Here is a 17,311-nt window from a genome sequence, read left to right on the forward strand (position 1 = left end):
CCTGTGCTCCGCAACGGGAGAGGTCGCAGCAGTGAGAGGCCCGCGTACCGCAAAAAAAAAAAAAAAAAGAGTTATAGTGAGGACAATATATTCCAGCCAAAATCTCAATAATATTTGCAGTCTTCTTGTGTCAGGCTTTTGGAAAGCCCCCAAATGCCTTTAAGTTCCCCAATGTTACCTACTGGGTATGAATATCTGCTCTTTAAAAACTGAGGCTTATGAGTGCATAAATGAAGATTTACTAAAAACCAACTGGCAGTAATGACCTCCAGCACACTGGAATTTTTACATCCATAATGTAAGAGAAAGCAAAATTTTCAAATACTATAGAACCAAATACTTCGAAAAACTCTGATAAAAATAACCATGGTGTGGCTGGCCACTTAAGAAGTTGTTAACGTGTCAATGTTAGACCGAGAATTTTTAAACATCTTGTTATCCATTCTATACCCTGGAAGAGAAATTCCAAGAATAATGCAGAAACATAGGCTTTGGCTGAAAACGTGTGGAATAAGAAGTTTCTGGCTTCCTAAAGCAGATGAATTAGATCTAGTATTGGCATGCTCTTTTTCCATTGGAATTACTAACTCTGAAAGGGTCACTAGAATGGTCCTTGCAATAAACTGATTTTTAGAACATGAATTCTAAAATCAGTCCTTCTTAATTTATACACACACACACACACACTCAGCACATATAGACACACACACACATTTTTTTTTTTTTTTTTTTTTGGCAGTACGCGGGCCTCTCACTGTTGTGGCCTCTTCCGTTGCACAGCACAGGCTCCGGATGCGCACGCTCAGCGGCCATGGCTCACGGGCCCAGCCGCTCTGCGGCACGTGGGATCCTCCCAGACCGGGGCAGGAATCCGTGTCCCCTGCATCGGCAGGCGGACTCCCAACCACTGCGCCACCAGGGAAGCCCCACACACACATGTTTAATAAATTTGCTGATAGTGTGGTCAACTCAAGGATCTGCTGAGTGAAAGATCGAGGACAGAGGCTTTGTTCAATAATAATCATAGTAGTTACCATTGTTGAGCATCTACTATGTGCTAGACTCTTGACATTTTCTCACTTCATCCTTGAAACACTCCTGAAAGGTGTTTTTTTTTTTTCTTTTTTTTAAACATCTTTATTGGAGTATAGTTGCTCTACAATGGTGTGTTAGTTTCTGCTTTATAACAGAGTGAATCAGCCATACATATACACATTATCTCCATATCTCCTCCCTCTTGCGTCTCCCTCCCACCCTCCCTATCCCATCCCTCTAAGTGGTCACAAAGCACCGAACTGATCTTCCTGTGCTATGGGGCTGCTTCCCACTAGCTATCGATTCTGAAATCGATATTTCCAGCACTCAGACTTAAATCCAGCACACAACTGGTACTTAATAAATCTTTGCTGATTGAATAAATGATGGTTACCTATCAGGAGAACACATCTGAGAGGGGTTAAATGTTGCCCAAAGTCACTTGGTAAGGCCAGATCCCCAAATCTGTTATCCTGGACTATTTTATGATACCATTACGCCATCTTGCGTATAGATTTTATAAATTATCCAAAGAAAAAATTACCTAGAAAAGATGAGAAATAGACAAATATATGAAAAGAGATCGTGATAACAAAATAGTATGTACATCAAGGTGTTATGTGTTTTGCTTCTCCCTGAGTCAAACCTTTACAATAAAAATGTTCATAGTCTGGTAAATTTAGTAGGAGCTTCAGCTAAGAAAAGAAAACAAGAGGCCCTCTAAATCTTGCTATGAAAACTCACTGCCAGCTCTAACCAGGAAGCCTGTAGGGGTATGAGTGTAACAGAAAGGACAAGACCTTCATGCACAGCATTGGCTGATGGGTCTGCTGATGTCATAAGCTTGTTCTTATCATAGCTCTAATTTCAGCCGACATGGTGGTCATAACACGGCTGACAGAGCCCACACCAAACACAAGGTATATGCACATTTCAATTTGTAGGTAAGGGTGGGAACACCTTTTACTTTACGTGTCTCTTTCTCTAGTGGGTGAGGAGAGCGGGACAGAAAAAAATATCATGTTTGGCCACACATACTGTGAGCCGGGATTCAGAAGAAAGAGTAGTTGACGAAAATTTCTGCTACTGCCAGTTCATTCCATTTGTTGCCAGCTTTACTGTCCAAATATTCACCCCAAATATGTCAAGAAAATTAAAAGAAAAAAAATGATACAACAAAACATCCTTTTGAAGTAATTCAATTTCAGTATTTATTTTGAAAATTTATTGAATTATAGTAGAGGAAACCCACTAAATTAAGCCAGCCAGACTGGTATTTTTCTTCCTAAGAGTATGGCAATATTTATTATTTTACCTCTCCATGAGGGGTTGATTAAAACTAGAAAATAAAACATTTGCAATGTCATAATATATTCAGAATAAGGTGGCTTAGACAGGCAAATGAAAAAATATATAGGGCCAATCAGTATTTTCTATTCCACAATGTAACAGATTTTCTTGAAAAACTGCATTCTGGAGATAGGCATTATGATTTTTTTAAAGGGACTCCTACTCTTTTGTCTGCTGCACACGATACCCTTACTCTGGAAGAGGTGCCATTGACTTCTACAGATAGAAAATGTGTGATGTTCATTTTAAAATTACTAGTAGAGCCTGCTATTGACCATCTAATTATGCCGAGTTCCATTTATAAACATAGCTAACCACTAAGTTTATGGAGACTTTTTGTGCTGCTTTAATAGGATATTGATCGAGAGCATAGTTTGAGTGGACTGCCATTGAATTGTATAATGGCAAACAAGAGGCAAGGTCACAGCCACTGTTCATGCTAGGGCTGCAGTGTATTTTTTATTATAATCTTTTTGTTTCTTCCTTTAATGCTCAAGCCCAAATGGTTTCTTTCGAAAGGAGAGCTTGCGTAAGAATATAACCTTATTTTTAAAAATAATTTCCAGTGCCATGATCAAAGGTGAACCAACAGGCCACCTATTCAGAAAAGAAAGTTTCAAATCTATTCCACAACAGAGACCTAAAATCTGGCAAATAAACGGCATCCCAAAGGACCGGGACATCCGGAATCCCTTATCCTACACCAGTTTCCTCATGAGTCCTTCTCTGCAGGAACGTTTCGTAATTTTCACGTTTGGGCTTGTCCCTACCAAAGATCTTCGTTTCCTTATTGCACCGTGGAGCCCAGTTAATTCTGTTGTAGTAGCGCCATCACGGCAGGTTAGACTATTGACAATAGTTCCTACTAAATGGCTGGTCAGAAAATCCAAGGGTGTGGATATGGGCCCCCAGAGACACACAAAGGACCTAGAGACTTCAGAGAGAATTTTACAAATGAACTGCAATCTGGATCTTCATGACAATTCTCCTGTAAGAATACAGAAAGAGTGCACATTTCTAAGGCAGAAAACAGCCACTAGGGTGCCACCTCATGCCAGGCTGAGGCATATGCCTTGCTCCATTCACTCCCACTCTCCATTGACAAACAACTCGGGAATCCTGTAGCCACCCAGCAGCCTAGCTTTGTGGCAGAGCCAGGACGATTCAGCTGCTGGATTTTAATAGATTCTGCAGCAATGCAACAGGAACCCAAAATCAGTCTGGGTAACTGAGAGTGGTTTTCACACCCAAAGACTCTAAGGCTGGCCACAGTGTGCTGAGAACCCTGGCTTTTCAAAATTCCAGGGCCATGAAATCATACCCAGCCACGAAGTTTACTTAACCCTTGCAGCCAGCTCGGGTGTACAAACCACTGCTAGAAAATTAGAACCCGTCAGGCCAGAGTCACAATGGCCTGTGTGTATTTGCGGTTTTCCTCTTTCCCAGTGAAGTATTTAAGGTTTCAGAGTCACTCCACCAACTTCAAATAAAAGAGTCAGCACTTTAGAAGGATATGGGCAGAAGTAGTGGATTTTTTCGGGAGGATTTTCTGGGTGCATACCAGGAAGGATATTTGACAGCCTCAAAAGCACACACTTTGAGGAAAACACTGGTGCAAAATAAACAAGAGAGGGTGCTGACAGAGAGCTATCTAAGCAGCATCAATTTAGCCACCAGTAGAGTGGGCTCTCTTTGTAGCAACTTCATGGGAAAGAGACCCATCTGAAAATGCTTCTAGAAGGCTTTGTTTTAAAATGCAGCATCATGTAAGAGCCATTTCAACAGATGGTTCCTGTCTCTTTCCTCACAGTCTTATGCTAAAACAACTTTAATGATTCTGAACCTCATCGTTAGCACTTATAAACCCCCTCCCCCAGAGCAGAGAAGACTTCTCTCTCTCTCTGGCAACGTGTCTAGTGGTCTGTATGTCGCCCTCCCTCCCCCGGAACAAAGTAATAAATAACTAGAACTACTTTCAGATGGTCCTAGCACATGGGGGAAAAGGTAGGAGGAGAATGAATATACATTTACTTTTATGCTACAGTACTCTCTTTGCTGCTAAGAGAAACAGAACTCTCCTTTCTTGCCTTTCACAGAGTCTGGATGATGCAAAAAATTAAAAGGTAGGCAGGCAGAAGGTAAGGGTAAGAGGGGAATTGGTGGGAGACTGCAGCAGGAGGCCCTGATTCCAACAGCCCCAGGCATCTGAGGAGGATGATTTCATGTCAAGCAACCTTGTCGCCTGACCCTTCACCTCTGAATGTGCAAGGCTAAGCCAGCAGCTTTCTCTTGAGTTTCTCGGCCATGGCCACCCTGTAGTAACACGATTATAATCAACAAACTTAGCACAGTTATTTCAGTGAATCCTCATGAGGAAATACTGAAATAGCATCTCCCTCCTCTATTAAATTTGAAAGGAGGAAAACTAAAAACAGAAACGAACGGGAAACCTCGGGAATGTCAATATTTGTATTAGCAAATTTAAAAACTGAATTTGAAAGATCCAGAAAGAGGGAAAATTTTCAAGCTGAGGCCACCATTAGTGTGAAATTTCTGGGCCACGTATGTGGTCCCAGGTGTGACTGGGGGGACTGGGTGGGGCTGGGACAGACAGGAGGAAGTTAAGAAGAAATGTGCAGCACAGTGGAAGAAATTCTAAGACACTGAGGCCATTAGAAACATCCAGGTGAAAGGCTAAACTATGAGAAAGAGTAAAAAGATCACTTGTTGGGGGAGTGGGAAAATGAGTAGTAGGAGCACACGTGATTTGTAAGGAAGTAGACTATTCTGTATGGTACTGTAATAGTGTAATAATATGATACTGGAATAGCCTATTCTGTATGATACTGTCAAATATTTGTCAAAACACATAGAATGTACAGCACAAAGGATGAACCCTAATGTAAACTACAGACTTGAGTTAATAATAATGTATCAATATCAGCTCACCAATTATAATAAATGTACCACACTGACAAAAGATGTTAATCATAGAGGAAACTGGGGAGGAAGCGATATCGAGAGTCTATTCATTAAAAAAAATCAAACCTGAAAACAAATCCAGGAAAAAAATTGTAATTAAGTATTTTACTTGTTTTGGTTTACCTGAAAATCATGTAAACGTTTTTTTTGATGCACATATTAACAATTGAAAAGTTTATCAACTCTCATAAGAAATGATAATTTAATAAAAGCACAGAATCTTTGGATTGTTTAGTTCTATAATGCAGTTATAGGAGAGGTCATGACAAAAATGTCTACAGGCAGCTAGCTGGGTACAGTAGAGTGAAAAGAGCAAGTTTCTTAACTTTGAGCATCACCGACTCCTTCATCTGTAGAAAGGGACAATAACAGCAACCATGGGAGGACTGAATGGTGCCTAGCACAGTGCCTGGTACTTGGTGTCTGCTTGATAAATGCTGGCTACTGTAATTTTTCATAGGTTACATTATGCTCCTACCAGGGCTAACGTCATGCATTTAATCAACTTACATGCCAGTTAGCTTATTTCTATCTCAAGGTTACAGAACGCACCCCAGCCCCACTTATCTGGAAAAAGTGTCCACTGCACCTCTAGAATGAACGCTTAGCTCTTCTAATGTGGGGAGGTAGGCAGCGCCGTAAGGAATGGTTAAGGATTTTGACTCCATCGTACGGTCTGAGTGTTACGTCTTTCAGAAAGGTGTGTGGGTGAGGAAACACGAGCTGGGGGACCCTTCCCTCATCAGCCAAGGCAATCTCGAGACACAGACCCTGAACAAACCTGGATTAAAGATCTGTAGGAGGGAGGGGGCTCTGGATGGCAGTTTGGCCAGAAGCCATGGTTGAGCTGACGCAGCCCAGTCCCACTCTTGCCAAACAGTTGCAGTCAGCATGAGGGCATGTGTGAGTGAGTCCTAGAGCAATTACACAGCAGCGTACAGAATCGAAAAGCATTCAAGGGCCGAAGGATGCTCGCTATGCCAGGCATCAGCAACACAGCCCTCTAAACAGGGACAGGAAACAAACCAGGTCCCTCTGTAGATTCAGTGTGTGGTCCGGCCATACCCCCTGGCAATCTCGAAGGCAGGTTGAGAATTCCCTTGGCAACCACGTGTGGTAGACTGAATGGAAATCTAGTCAAGTTTGGAACTGATAAGGCTTGGGATATAAGACCTTAAAGGGACACAGAGACAGTGGAAGAAGGATGAGATTCTGGGGATGGTTCTGAGCAGTGAAGGCCTTCACATACAAACCCCCAGGCCTCAGGACACTGACGGTAATGAAGACTAAATGTACGTATTACAGCACCAAGGGTAGAATTAAAAAGGTCTTGTGCACCAATCTTAAAAGGGTTTTCTTTTCACTCATTAAGGCTATGATTAGATCCCAGTAAGGGCTCTATGAATGAATGTATGCCTCAGTAATGCCATGAGGACAGTTATACTCTAATACATATACTCTATATTACTCTTATTATTAAAATTGCAAGAAAAATGTACGATGATGATCACCTTTTAAAGATCTTAAAAAAGTAAAAATATATACATACAAATGCATTTTTATTTGTCTACGGCAAATAACTGGGTCATCGGCTGTGCTAGGGCAGTACGTATCCTTCAAGTTAACAAGGCAATCTTCTCTCCAGCTCGCTGGTTGGTACTCTAAGCACACTTCATCATATGGCAACAACTTCGCCATTCCAAGTCATACCTCGCTGCTCATAATGCTTCGTTCTTTAGGGTTCTGACCCCTACACCAGCACATCCCAGCATTAACCAAGGGTTCCCGACTGTAGAATTCTAACACCCATGGTTACCTTCCTGCTGTTTTCCCTGTCTAGTCTCAGGTTGTAGATTTCTTCAAGTTCCTTTGGGCTAGTCTAAGAGTACAGATTGCAGTGCTATACAGACTTAGCTTAACTTTTTACCCACTTGTTTGACTTTGGAAAAATGACTTAACTAGACCCTCGATTTAACTCATTTGTAAAAATGAGAGTAATTTCTTAATCTCACATGTTTATTGCAAGGATTAATTTTATGTAACATACATGAAAACCTAGCACAGTGCTTGGCGGATAGACTCTCCCTCCACCCTCAGATCCCCTGCCCACACCTTGTATCCCACTTTCTGGATTTTTAAGAAATAAGAACAGACAAGAACCTGAGCCTGTGAGATCAGGATGGCTGGGCTTGCTTGACCTGACATCTTGTCATGAGATTGGCTTGCTTACTCGGTCAAGCTTGCAAGACTGTAATACAGTGAATGGAGGGTATGAACTTGAAATAAAAATATTTATTTTTACTCCACCTCATTCCACAAAGAATTTGATGCAGCTTGAAACCAATTTCAACAATGTAAATTTTATCCACCAGTGGTATTTTGAAGTTGAAGGGGGATAAAAAATAAAATTTTAGGGCTTCCCTGGTGGCGCAGTGGTTGGGAGTCCGCCTGCCGATGCAGGGGACACAGGTTCGTGCCCCGGTCCGGGAAGATCCCACATGCCGCGGAGCGGCTGGGCCTGTGAGCCATGGCCACTGAGCCTGCGTGTCCGGAGCCTGTGCTCCGCAACGGGAGAGGCCACAACAGTGAGAGGCCTACATACCGCAAAAAAATAAATAAATAAATAAATAAAAAATAAAATTTTAATATTTAGTATAATTTTCCTTGGTATTGGGACCTAGAACACCATAGTCATTGTAGATACACTTTTTTAATGTTAGCCAGAAACTTTTATTTTAATCCATTAAGCACAATAGGCACAATGCCTAAGGCCTATGATCTTTTCAAAGCCTGCAAAGTTGTTTGAAGTGTGATGAAAATTATTATTAGTTTTTTGAGGTATAAGTGATGTATGACATTATGTTAGTTGCAGGGGTAATATAGGTAGGGTTTTAAATAAAAACAAAGATGTTTTTGTGGGTAATATAGGTATGGTTTTAAATAAAAACAAAGAGTGTGTGTGTGGGGGTGTGTGTGTGTTTGGGGTGGAGGGAGGGAGAGGGAGAATCCTATACTTTCTCCTTGGACTGTCTGGATTATGTCATAGCAAAAATACAATCAATGACCCTTTGATCAATGGAACAGGGTGGTGACAGGTACTCTTAATTCACTGTTGTTGGTGATTATTGACAAGCTGGTAATGATCATGCTGCACGGTGTCACTCATGCTAAGGGCATTAGCATTCTTTAAAGGTCAAAACCAAATTCTTTTAAAACTCAGAATTTCTTAGAAATCCAGGAAGCCTCAATTTTTTTAAAACAGGTTCACACTATAGACTAGGGACTATGTGAGACACTCAGGATTTCAGTTCTTTCCCTGTGTCTCACATTAAAATGATATTAATTTTTCCTGACTTAAATTCTTGGCTGTCAAACAAACTACGTGGCAAAATTCTTCCAGTGGGAGTATGAAAAGGAGATTCTGAAAGGTATTTATGTCTTTAGGAGGCCTAGGCAAAAGGTAAGCACAAACCCAAGGCAAATCTGTACCAAATCAAAGCAAAATTATACTTACTCTGTGACACTCTTACTAGCTCAGTCACACTAAAAACCCCTGATGTGACAAAACTGTCCTGGAAGCCCAAATGTCCTGGGGAAACAAAAACAAAAGAAGCGAAGTGTCATAAATAGAAGACATCTGACAAGAGAATTTCAAATATTAGTTTCATTGTGATCAAAAAATGTGAAGTGTAATTTCATATTCTGCTCTAGTTAGAGTCACGTAGGAGGGTAGAGTCATTTAGTTACGTAGATGGTTTTTTGGTTTGAATCTTTGAATCTGGAGCTTATGGAAAGCTACGACACAACAACTGGGTGATTTTTGAAATGGTTAAAAAAAAAAGTTCAACAGGAAATCTGAAACAAAAGACGATTTAAAATAAATGGTTACCTTGGCTGACCTCTGAGACCTTCACAACCGGGATGAAAACAGCCTACCTAAGAATCAGCTAGGATAGCTAAATTCCCTAACAGTTTTTAAACATTGTTCTCTAAAGAAACATCTGATCGGGATTAGCTATCCATTCCTTCAAACCAAAGAAGATTTAAAGATGTTCCCCCTTCATTTCTACAGGCACCATAGCGTGAATCCTTAAGAAGTGAGACTGCAAAAGACAAGCCCCAACACTTGAAACATAAACACAAATTCTTTTGAGCACAAATAAAACTTTATATTTGTTTTGAGACAAGAGTTTTTTGTGGAGGGGTGGGTTGAACCTTATTTTTTGAGAAAAGATAATAAATTAATTGTTCAAAATGACTTACTCTTTGATTTCTGTATCTGCTTTATTTTTGCTGGATATAATTTCCTTTAAGATATCTGATATTACATCTAATTGTCAACTGCTTATTTATTTTTATGGTATATACAGGAACATATTTATAAATGGCAAGGAATACATAATTTATGAATGTCATTTCCCTCTCTGCCTCTAAAGTCTTCTGATTCTGAGTCTCACAGGTAGAATCTAGTTGAGGGATCTGTTTATAGGGCTAGTGTAATCTGCTTTAAAATTAGGGTCAAGGAAAAGTAGTTGGCTGAAGGGATTTTTTTTAAAGAAGTGTTCTTTGAAATAAGAAACATACTTTTAAGAAACGCAATGTAAGAAATCGGACTAGTCTGAATGTACAACAAACAATCAATAAATAAGATTTATGTTATTGATAAAAGCAAGATTTTGCCCACTACTAAAAGGAAGCAAGTTTACCTGTGGCATAGTTTATGCACCAATAAATTTGTTAAATATCATGCACATAAACACATGCAAAAAAAATCACCATGCTTTGTAGAATTATAAATGGACCTACAAATTATTCTTTTTCTTTTGGTTACATTGGACTTTTGCATAAGAAACATGTTTTGGCTGAGAATTAAAAGACAATTTTCAGTCAATTTTGATATCAAACATACAATCTATGATATTTTAGATGAAGCGGCTCTAATTTTTAGAATATACGCTAATCATAACTTGCTTTTTTAAAATAAAATGGCACGATGTGTGGTGATGGATGTTAACTGGACTTTATGGGGCTGATCATTTCGCAGTACATACAAATTGAATCACTGTGTTGTACACTTGAAACTCATAGAATGTTTATGCCAATTATATCTTAATAAAAAAAAGAAAAAAAGAATCATGTATATACACCACAATTTTTTAAAAAGGCAAAATTCATTTGAAGAAGGGCCTAAGAAATTTCACCTCTTAAAACAACCCACACTCAGGTATTTAGTTGACTTCTACTTGGTAAGTGCCTGAGGTGTTGTCTCTTGGGTTAAAAGAACTGAGAAGTAAAAATAAATAAATAAATAAACAAGCAAATAAATAAATAAATATTTCTAACAAAGTCTTGGCAAAACAGCATAATATCTCTTTCTACTGTGACAACGTTAACATCACATTTATCCCACAGACCATAACAAAGGAAATCCAACCACAACGTACATTAAGTTTGACTTAAGACCCATATAACAATAGCAAGGAAATTCAGAGCTGAGTGGGAAAATCTGGGTTGATCTCCAGCTCTTGCTCATCTCTGTCTGCGTCACTTGCTTGCGGGCTGATACTTGTTTCAGTTCCAACCTGTGAAATTCCTTATTTTAAGGATGACTTAAAATGAATTTCTGAACAGAGTGAATGTGAACGTACTTTAATCCTGCCACCGGAAAAAGCAACCAATCTATTTTGAAAACTTAGTTTCGTTTAGCATAAGGACTTGGGAGGGGGAAATCTGAGTGTTCATCCATTCAAACCATCATCCTCTCCGGATTGTTCCTTTTCTTTTGTCCACCTCTTAAATACCGGTGTTCTCCAGCATCTGTACTCATCTCTCCTTATATATATATTCCCTATGTTATTTTCTTTATTTCCATGATATCAGCTACCAAGCTTGACTGTGATATTTGTGAAACTAGAAAAATGTTTGCTTGCTTCACCACTGTATTTAATACTTGGGGCACAGCAGTTAGTAAGTACATATTTGTTGAATCAGTGCATGAATGAATCTATAGGCCAATGACTCTCAAATCTTTATCTTTTGCCAAGATCTCTCTCCTGCGCTCCAAACCCATAAATCAAATTGTTTATTAGATATTTCTATCCAGATAACCCACGGGTATCCTCAGACCAAACATGTCCAAAGCCGAGTTCCTTTTCTTCTCTCCAAAAACCTGTTCTTACTCTTTTGAATTCCCTACTTCAATGAACCATCCACTGTTCATCTCATTTTCTGTTTGGTGTCATCCCTGAATCTTGCCTCTTACAAACACTCATGTCCAACGAATCTCCGCTGATTCCATTTCATACTGTTTCTTCACTCCATGTATATCTCCATCTCTCCCTTCCAACTGTGGCCCTGGCTCTTCCTACTTCTCACCAGCATGATAGGACAATCTCCTACATTCTCTGTCATCAGTCTTGGCTTCTCCTCTCATCTGCTCCCCACTCTGCAGCCAGAGCTGTCTCCCTGATGGGCAAATCTGATGATTTATTCAGCAAATACTTCTTGAGCACCTCCCGTGTGCCAGGCATTGGGCCAAGGGCTTGAGACACAGTCCCTACCTTCAGGAAATTTACAGTCTAGGATTAGACACAGCTGAAAATCTAAAACAAATGAATTATTTTTAAAATTATAAAGGGAATAAATAATATGAAGGAAACAAATAAGAAAAACTTCAGAAACAGTGGCCAGGGAAGGTCTCTCTTAAGAGCTGACATCTGAAAGATACTAAGGAGACAGCCCGGAAAAGAAGGAGGAAGAGCTCTTAAGGCAGAGGGACTGGCATGTTCAAAGGCCCTGAGGTAGAAAAGAACAAGGTGTTGAGGAATCTGAGATAAACGCAATGTGTTCAGAGCTCACTGTCCTGTCAGAAATCTTGCAAGAGCCCCACAGAGTGTTCAGGGTTTAGTACAAACTCCTTCACGTGGCGTACGACCTCCACACCCCCTCTGTTTTCCTCTTCAGGCTCATTTTCTATCTCTTGTCTTTCTCTTCCAGCCCTACCTCTTGGCCGAAAGGAATACATGCTCCTCCCTGAAATGCCTTGTCCTTCATACCCTTTGTTTGTCCACCTCCTACTTGTCCTTTAAATCTCAGCTTTGTTGTCATCTCTATCAAAACCCTTCCCTGGTTACCCCCACTGCTGGCGAAGACTTCTTTTCTCTTTTCTCAATATTCTCCTGGTGTACTAAGCTCTAACCTAGAACTTAGTACACTGAATTGTAATTTTGTCTTTTTCTCACATTAGACTGTGAGCCCTCTGCGGGAATAGAGAGCATCTTCTGCGTCTCCAGCCCTTCAGGTCTTAACTCAGTGTCTGGTATGCGGTACGCACTCCAGACATGCCTCTGAATGAACACAACTCAAATTGGGTTCAATATGCTTTCTTTCCTTTTTTATAAAAACGTTAACAGAACTTCTTATTTCTGTCTCTTTTTCTCCCTCACCTCTAGCAATGAAATCAAGCCAACGTGCACCTAAACACTATTAAAATAAACTATCAAAATAGTTCCTCCCAACTAAACAGGACAAGGACAGGATGGGCAAACCACTTAGACAAAGCTTCCAATCGAGATGGTGCTATCAGTTTCCCTGATGAGAAATGTCTGGGGTTGTCCTAGTGTTGTGATTATGGTTAATATTTTTGGGAGACCAAATAAAAACACAGATAAAGGGCAGCGTTATATAATGGACGTAAGGGGCGGATCTAGTCCCACACTAAAGCTAGGATTTTGTGTCACCCTGAAAGTCACTGCAAAAATAACAATTGGATCCTCCTTTCCCTTCCAGCAACCTGCCTCCTAAAGCCATTTTAATAGAATATGTGTAATTTAGAAGATGAAATATATGTCAAGGTACAATAACCAGAAAAATAACAATAAAGAGTAGAATTACTTCACAAACTCTGAAGCCACCATCCCTTTACAGTATCATGAGATTATCAGATTGCCTTGACTATTTCATGTTTATAATAAGTCCCCAAGGAAAGGCCAGTGTAAACACTCCATGTAACTTTAAATGACTATGAAACTGGTTTTGTTCCTTCACCAATTATTTGGAAACCCAGTGATGAACTCTAGAAGAAGATAGCAACGAGAAATGAAACCTGAGAAATGATGGAAAAAATGACACAGCTAGCGTAATTACTAAGCAAACCTGAGTTGATTAGTATTTCGTTCTTACTAACACAAACCAAATCACAAAAATGACTTTCAGGGAAATAACACCAATCTTGATGTTCTACTTTATTGCAAGATGAGAGAAAAACAGAAAAGACAATAAAAAGGCAAATTCAAGTACGTAATTCAGAATTCAGACGTTAGCATTAAAAGATCTTCAGATAGAAAGCTGATTAAACATTCCCAAAAGGTCCCAAGATTTATGTTTTGAATAGGGCCTCTCAGAAATGAATGCAAAACATATACTTTCGTTAAGTATGTCTTAGGTGAAAAGCCAGACTGCACTGATCTGATCTGACTCTCTCCAATTCTGAACTACTGTTCAGGAGTAATTGTATAGGACATTGAAATAAGGAGCAGATTCTTTCTCATTTTAGATAAAATGGCTAAAATAGTTCCCTCACTGAAGTCTTGTTCAATGAATTTCCAATTACAGTACAGGTTTCAATACCTGGAGTCAGTCATACTCACAGTGGGGAGAGATTAGGCTTTCCAGAGAGGCAGAAATATAAAAAGCTAAATTCTGTTATGGGTGGTTAGGAGAAGCATCTCTCTTTACCTTGATGATATCAGCAGTTATTATGGAAAATGCCATTATATGGGAACCAAATCTTATCTCATGAAGGGACTGCATATCTATCTACCTCTTAAAGGAAAAAAAGTTCGATTTGCAGAGACACAGGTAACCTTGCAGAACCTTCACAGGTTGGGGAAGGAACAGACAAACCATCTGGAGGGCTGGTCTTTAAAGAAAGTTGAAATGCCCATGAAACAGAGTTAATGTATCTGAGGAGGAAAGTTTATACATGAGGTGGTATGTTTGTTTGTCCTGTTGGAAGAGCAAAAGCTCTCAGCTCTAAATTATCAAACCTCATCTGGCCAGTAGATGTAGGCCAACTGCAGTTCACAGGTCATTTCACCACAAAGAATGTACAGCCTGCCTTCCGTATAGGGGGTTCAGAACCTGTGGATACTGAGGGCCAACTGTGCCATTTTACACAAGGAACTTGAGCATCTGAGCATTCTGGTATCCACGGCGGTCCTGGAACCAACATCCACGCATATGGAGGGACGAGTGTATCTCTAGTCTGTTCTCCCACAGTAAACATGGTCCCGTCACTGGTAAGCCAGGCCAATGTCTGGGACTTTTCATGCTTGGGTCTGGGCTCCTCAAAGAGAAAAGAGCTCCCTCAATGTCAGGCCATCTACATTCCATAAGTACTTGGGACTGTCTGTGACACGAAGACCCTGAGCTAAATCCCAAAGACACTGCTCTCACAGAACTCACGTTCTCCTGCTCCTAAAGAGAAGTTGACCTCATCAACTGTTCCTCCCTGGAATTTTCATTCCTCCTTCGGTGAGATCCCCATTGGCTTATGAGCCGCGTGAAGGGAGGGAACGTGGCTCCTTCCTCTTCCCCGTCCCCCCAGTTCAGTCCATACTTAGCAGCTGTGCTCAATCAATACTGTTGAGTAGACCTTCAGCTTGACGTGCCTTCTGTCATAGGCTCTTTCTCTTTATTTGACAGTGATTTGTTTTCCTGTTGCCCTTCAGCACTCCTACAACAAACCAGGTAAGAGCAGGCTGTGTCTCCTGATCTGACAATGCCCACAGGGCCCAGCACAATCTCTGCTTCTAGGTGTGTAATGAATATTGATTCAGTGATTCAGATGAGCGCCTTGAGATACCCTCATTTAGTAGTCCTCTAAAGCACAATGTAAATTATTTTAGCTTACGTCCAGTCACATTTTCCTTCTATACTTGTATTTTGGAGTATCTTAGAAAACAGGTTGTTGTTTTTTTTTAAGGTGGGGTGGAGGTATATTTCTACTGATCCATTAAGCCCGAATTTTAATATTTTGGTCTGCAGACGAAGACAGAGCCCATGGGATGGGAAAGCAATAAGACAGAGGAAGCTGGGACCCTGAATGATGGTGTGAAGTGGAACCCCCCTGCCAACTTAGCCTGTCATCTGGAAAAATTACAAAAAGAAAAATAGATTTTAATGTACTTTAACCACATATTTTTTTGGTCTCTGTTATAGCAGCCTAGTACTTAACCTAACCAACATAAGTGCCAGTCTTTCCCTTTTGAATTGAAAGTGCTACAAATTAGCAGCCCAAGGGCCAACTTCAGTCTGCAAACACATTTTGCTTGGCTAGCAGAGTACTAATTTTTTTTTTTTTTTTGCATACAAAGGTTTTTAAACTGAGAGCGAGCTTACAAATATACCACACTCCCCAATACTCTTTATTGTATTTTATTTATTTAAGTGTTCTGTAAGGCCCTTATAGGCAAAGAAATTTGTGACGCCAGCTAGGTATCTTTTCTCCACTTTAATCTACTAGCACAATAGGGAGAGAATGCATGGATGGTTGGTGTGTTTTGTCTGATAATAAAGCCATCAGTATTTCATGATTTCTTCGAGAGTTAAGTTTAGATTTCTTAGCTAGGTATTTAAAGCCCTTCAAAATCTGGCCTCTAATACACCTTCTCAGCATTTCAGGTAGTAGTTCCAATACCACCCAAATACATACTCTCTGTGTTGCAGCCAAGATGTCCCACCTGCTCTTCTCCAAATACTGATATGTTCCATCCTCCATATCAGGGTTCATATCAGCACTTCCCAAACCGTGCTATGTAGAATAGTCCCCCAAAATGCTCTACCACAAACGAATTAAAAACAAAGACACAAATACATATTAAATAAAGATTTCCATAGTAAAATAAGTTCAGAAAACATTATCACACCCACCCTTGGAGAATGATGAGGAAAAATTACATATTAAAGCCTCTGAAAGTTCCTGCAACAAACAAACTTTCTTAATATCATTTAACTCACGATTTCCTAAATACTTTGACAAAGATACCATTTGTTTTTGGCAAATGTTGTTCTGTTAATACACTATTCTGCTCCTTTTCCTATTTTCCCCATTTGGTTTATGTACCAATGTGCCAAGGGGAAAGCAGAATCTGAACTCTCTGAGCTTATTAATTAACACATTTAAGGCAAGGCTCAAGGATATTCCACGTCTTAACTTGCAATCACTTTAAAATATCTACATGAGGGAAATGGATCAAGCTGGTAACAGGTATTATAAAGTTAAGCTACCTAGCTGAAAATTTTTCCATAGAACAACTCTAGGTAGCATTAATTTTCATCAAAACCATAGCTTTCATTTATTCAGTATTTACTACGTGTTTGGCGCTCTGCTAAACACTTTAGTCATATTAGCTCTAATTCTTCCTGCAACTCTGTGTAGTTGGCAATATTCTGATTTTACAGAAAAGGAAGCTTAAGCTCAATGAGGTTGACTTGCCTAAGGTCACACAGCTAGTGGCAGAATTAGGATTAGAACACAGGTTTGTTTAGTTATCTTTATATAATGAATTTTATTGCATTTCAATCCAACAAATATAATGCTAGAGACTTGATTATCCAATCTAGCTCAGAGGCCTTATCACATCTTTTTACCAATTCCTGCAGTTAATAAGGGAAGAGTAGTATTTCATTAAATTAAATTTCATGGTTCGACTTTACATAAAGAGGGTTTATGAATTTGAGTTACAAGTGATTAAGCATTTAATTAAAGGACTATGTCTAATAGATATCAAAACGCCTAAATAAAAAGTGAAAAAAGATTTTTACCTATTTGTATGTTTAGAAATACTGGATGCATGACATCACAGAATGAACTGGAAATGAAGGGATCTTAAAGATCATCTAGTAATGGAGTAATCATTGTGTCATAAAGAATTTTAGACTA

At 39.6% G+C, this 17,311-nt stretch overlaps 1 protein-coding gene across 10 annotated transcripts in view; it reads right to left on the reverse strand.

Moving 5' to 3' along the window:
• Positions 1 to 17,311, reverse strand: part of NFIA (nuclear factor I A) — a 398,082-nt gene that overhangs the window by 147,413 nt on the left and 233,358 nt on the right. For 9 of the 10 annotated variants that reach the window (XM_049697059.1, XM_049697052.1, XM_049697054.1 and 6 more), the window contains exon 4: positions 8,882 to 8,956. The exons of the other annotated variant lie outside the window; for it this stretch is intronic. In XM_049697059.1, the coding sequence (XP_049553016.1) occupies positions 8,882 to 8,956 (75 nt within the window). The remainder of the gene's footprint in view (positions 1 to 8,881; positions 8,957 to 17,311) is intronic. 10 annotated transcript variants of the gene reach the window in all.

This window comes from Orcinus orca, chromosome 1, assembly GCF_937001465.1.
Source record: "Orcinus orca chromosome 1, mOrcOrc1.1, whole genome shotgun sequence".
Classification (NCBI taxonomy): Eukaryota; Metazoa; Chordata; class Mammalia; order Artiodactyla; family Delphinidae; genus Orcinus; species Orcinus orca.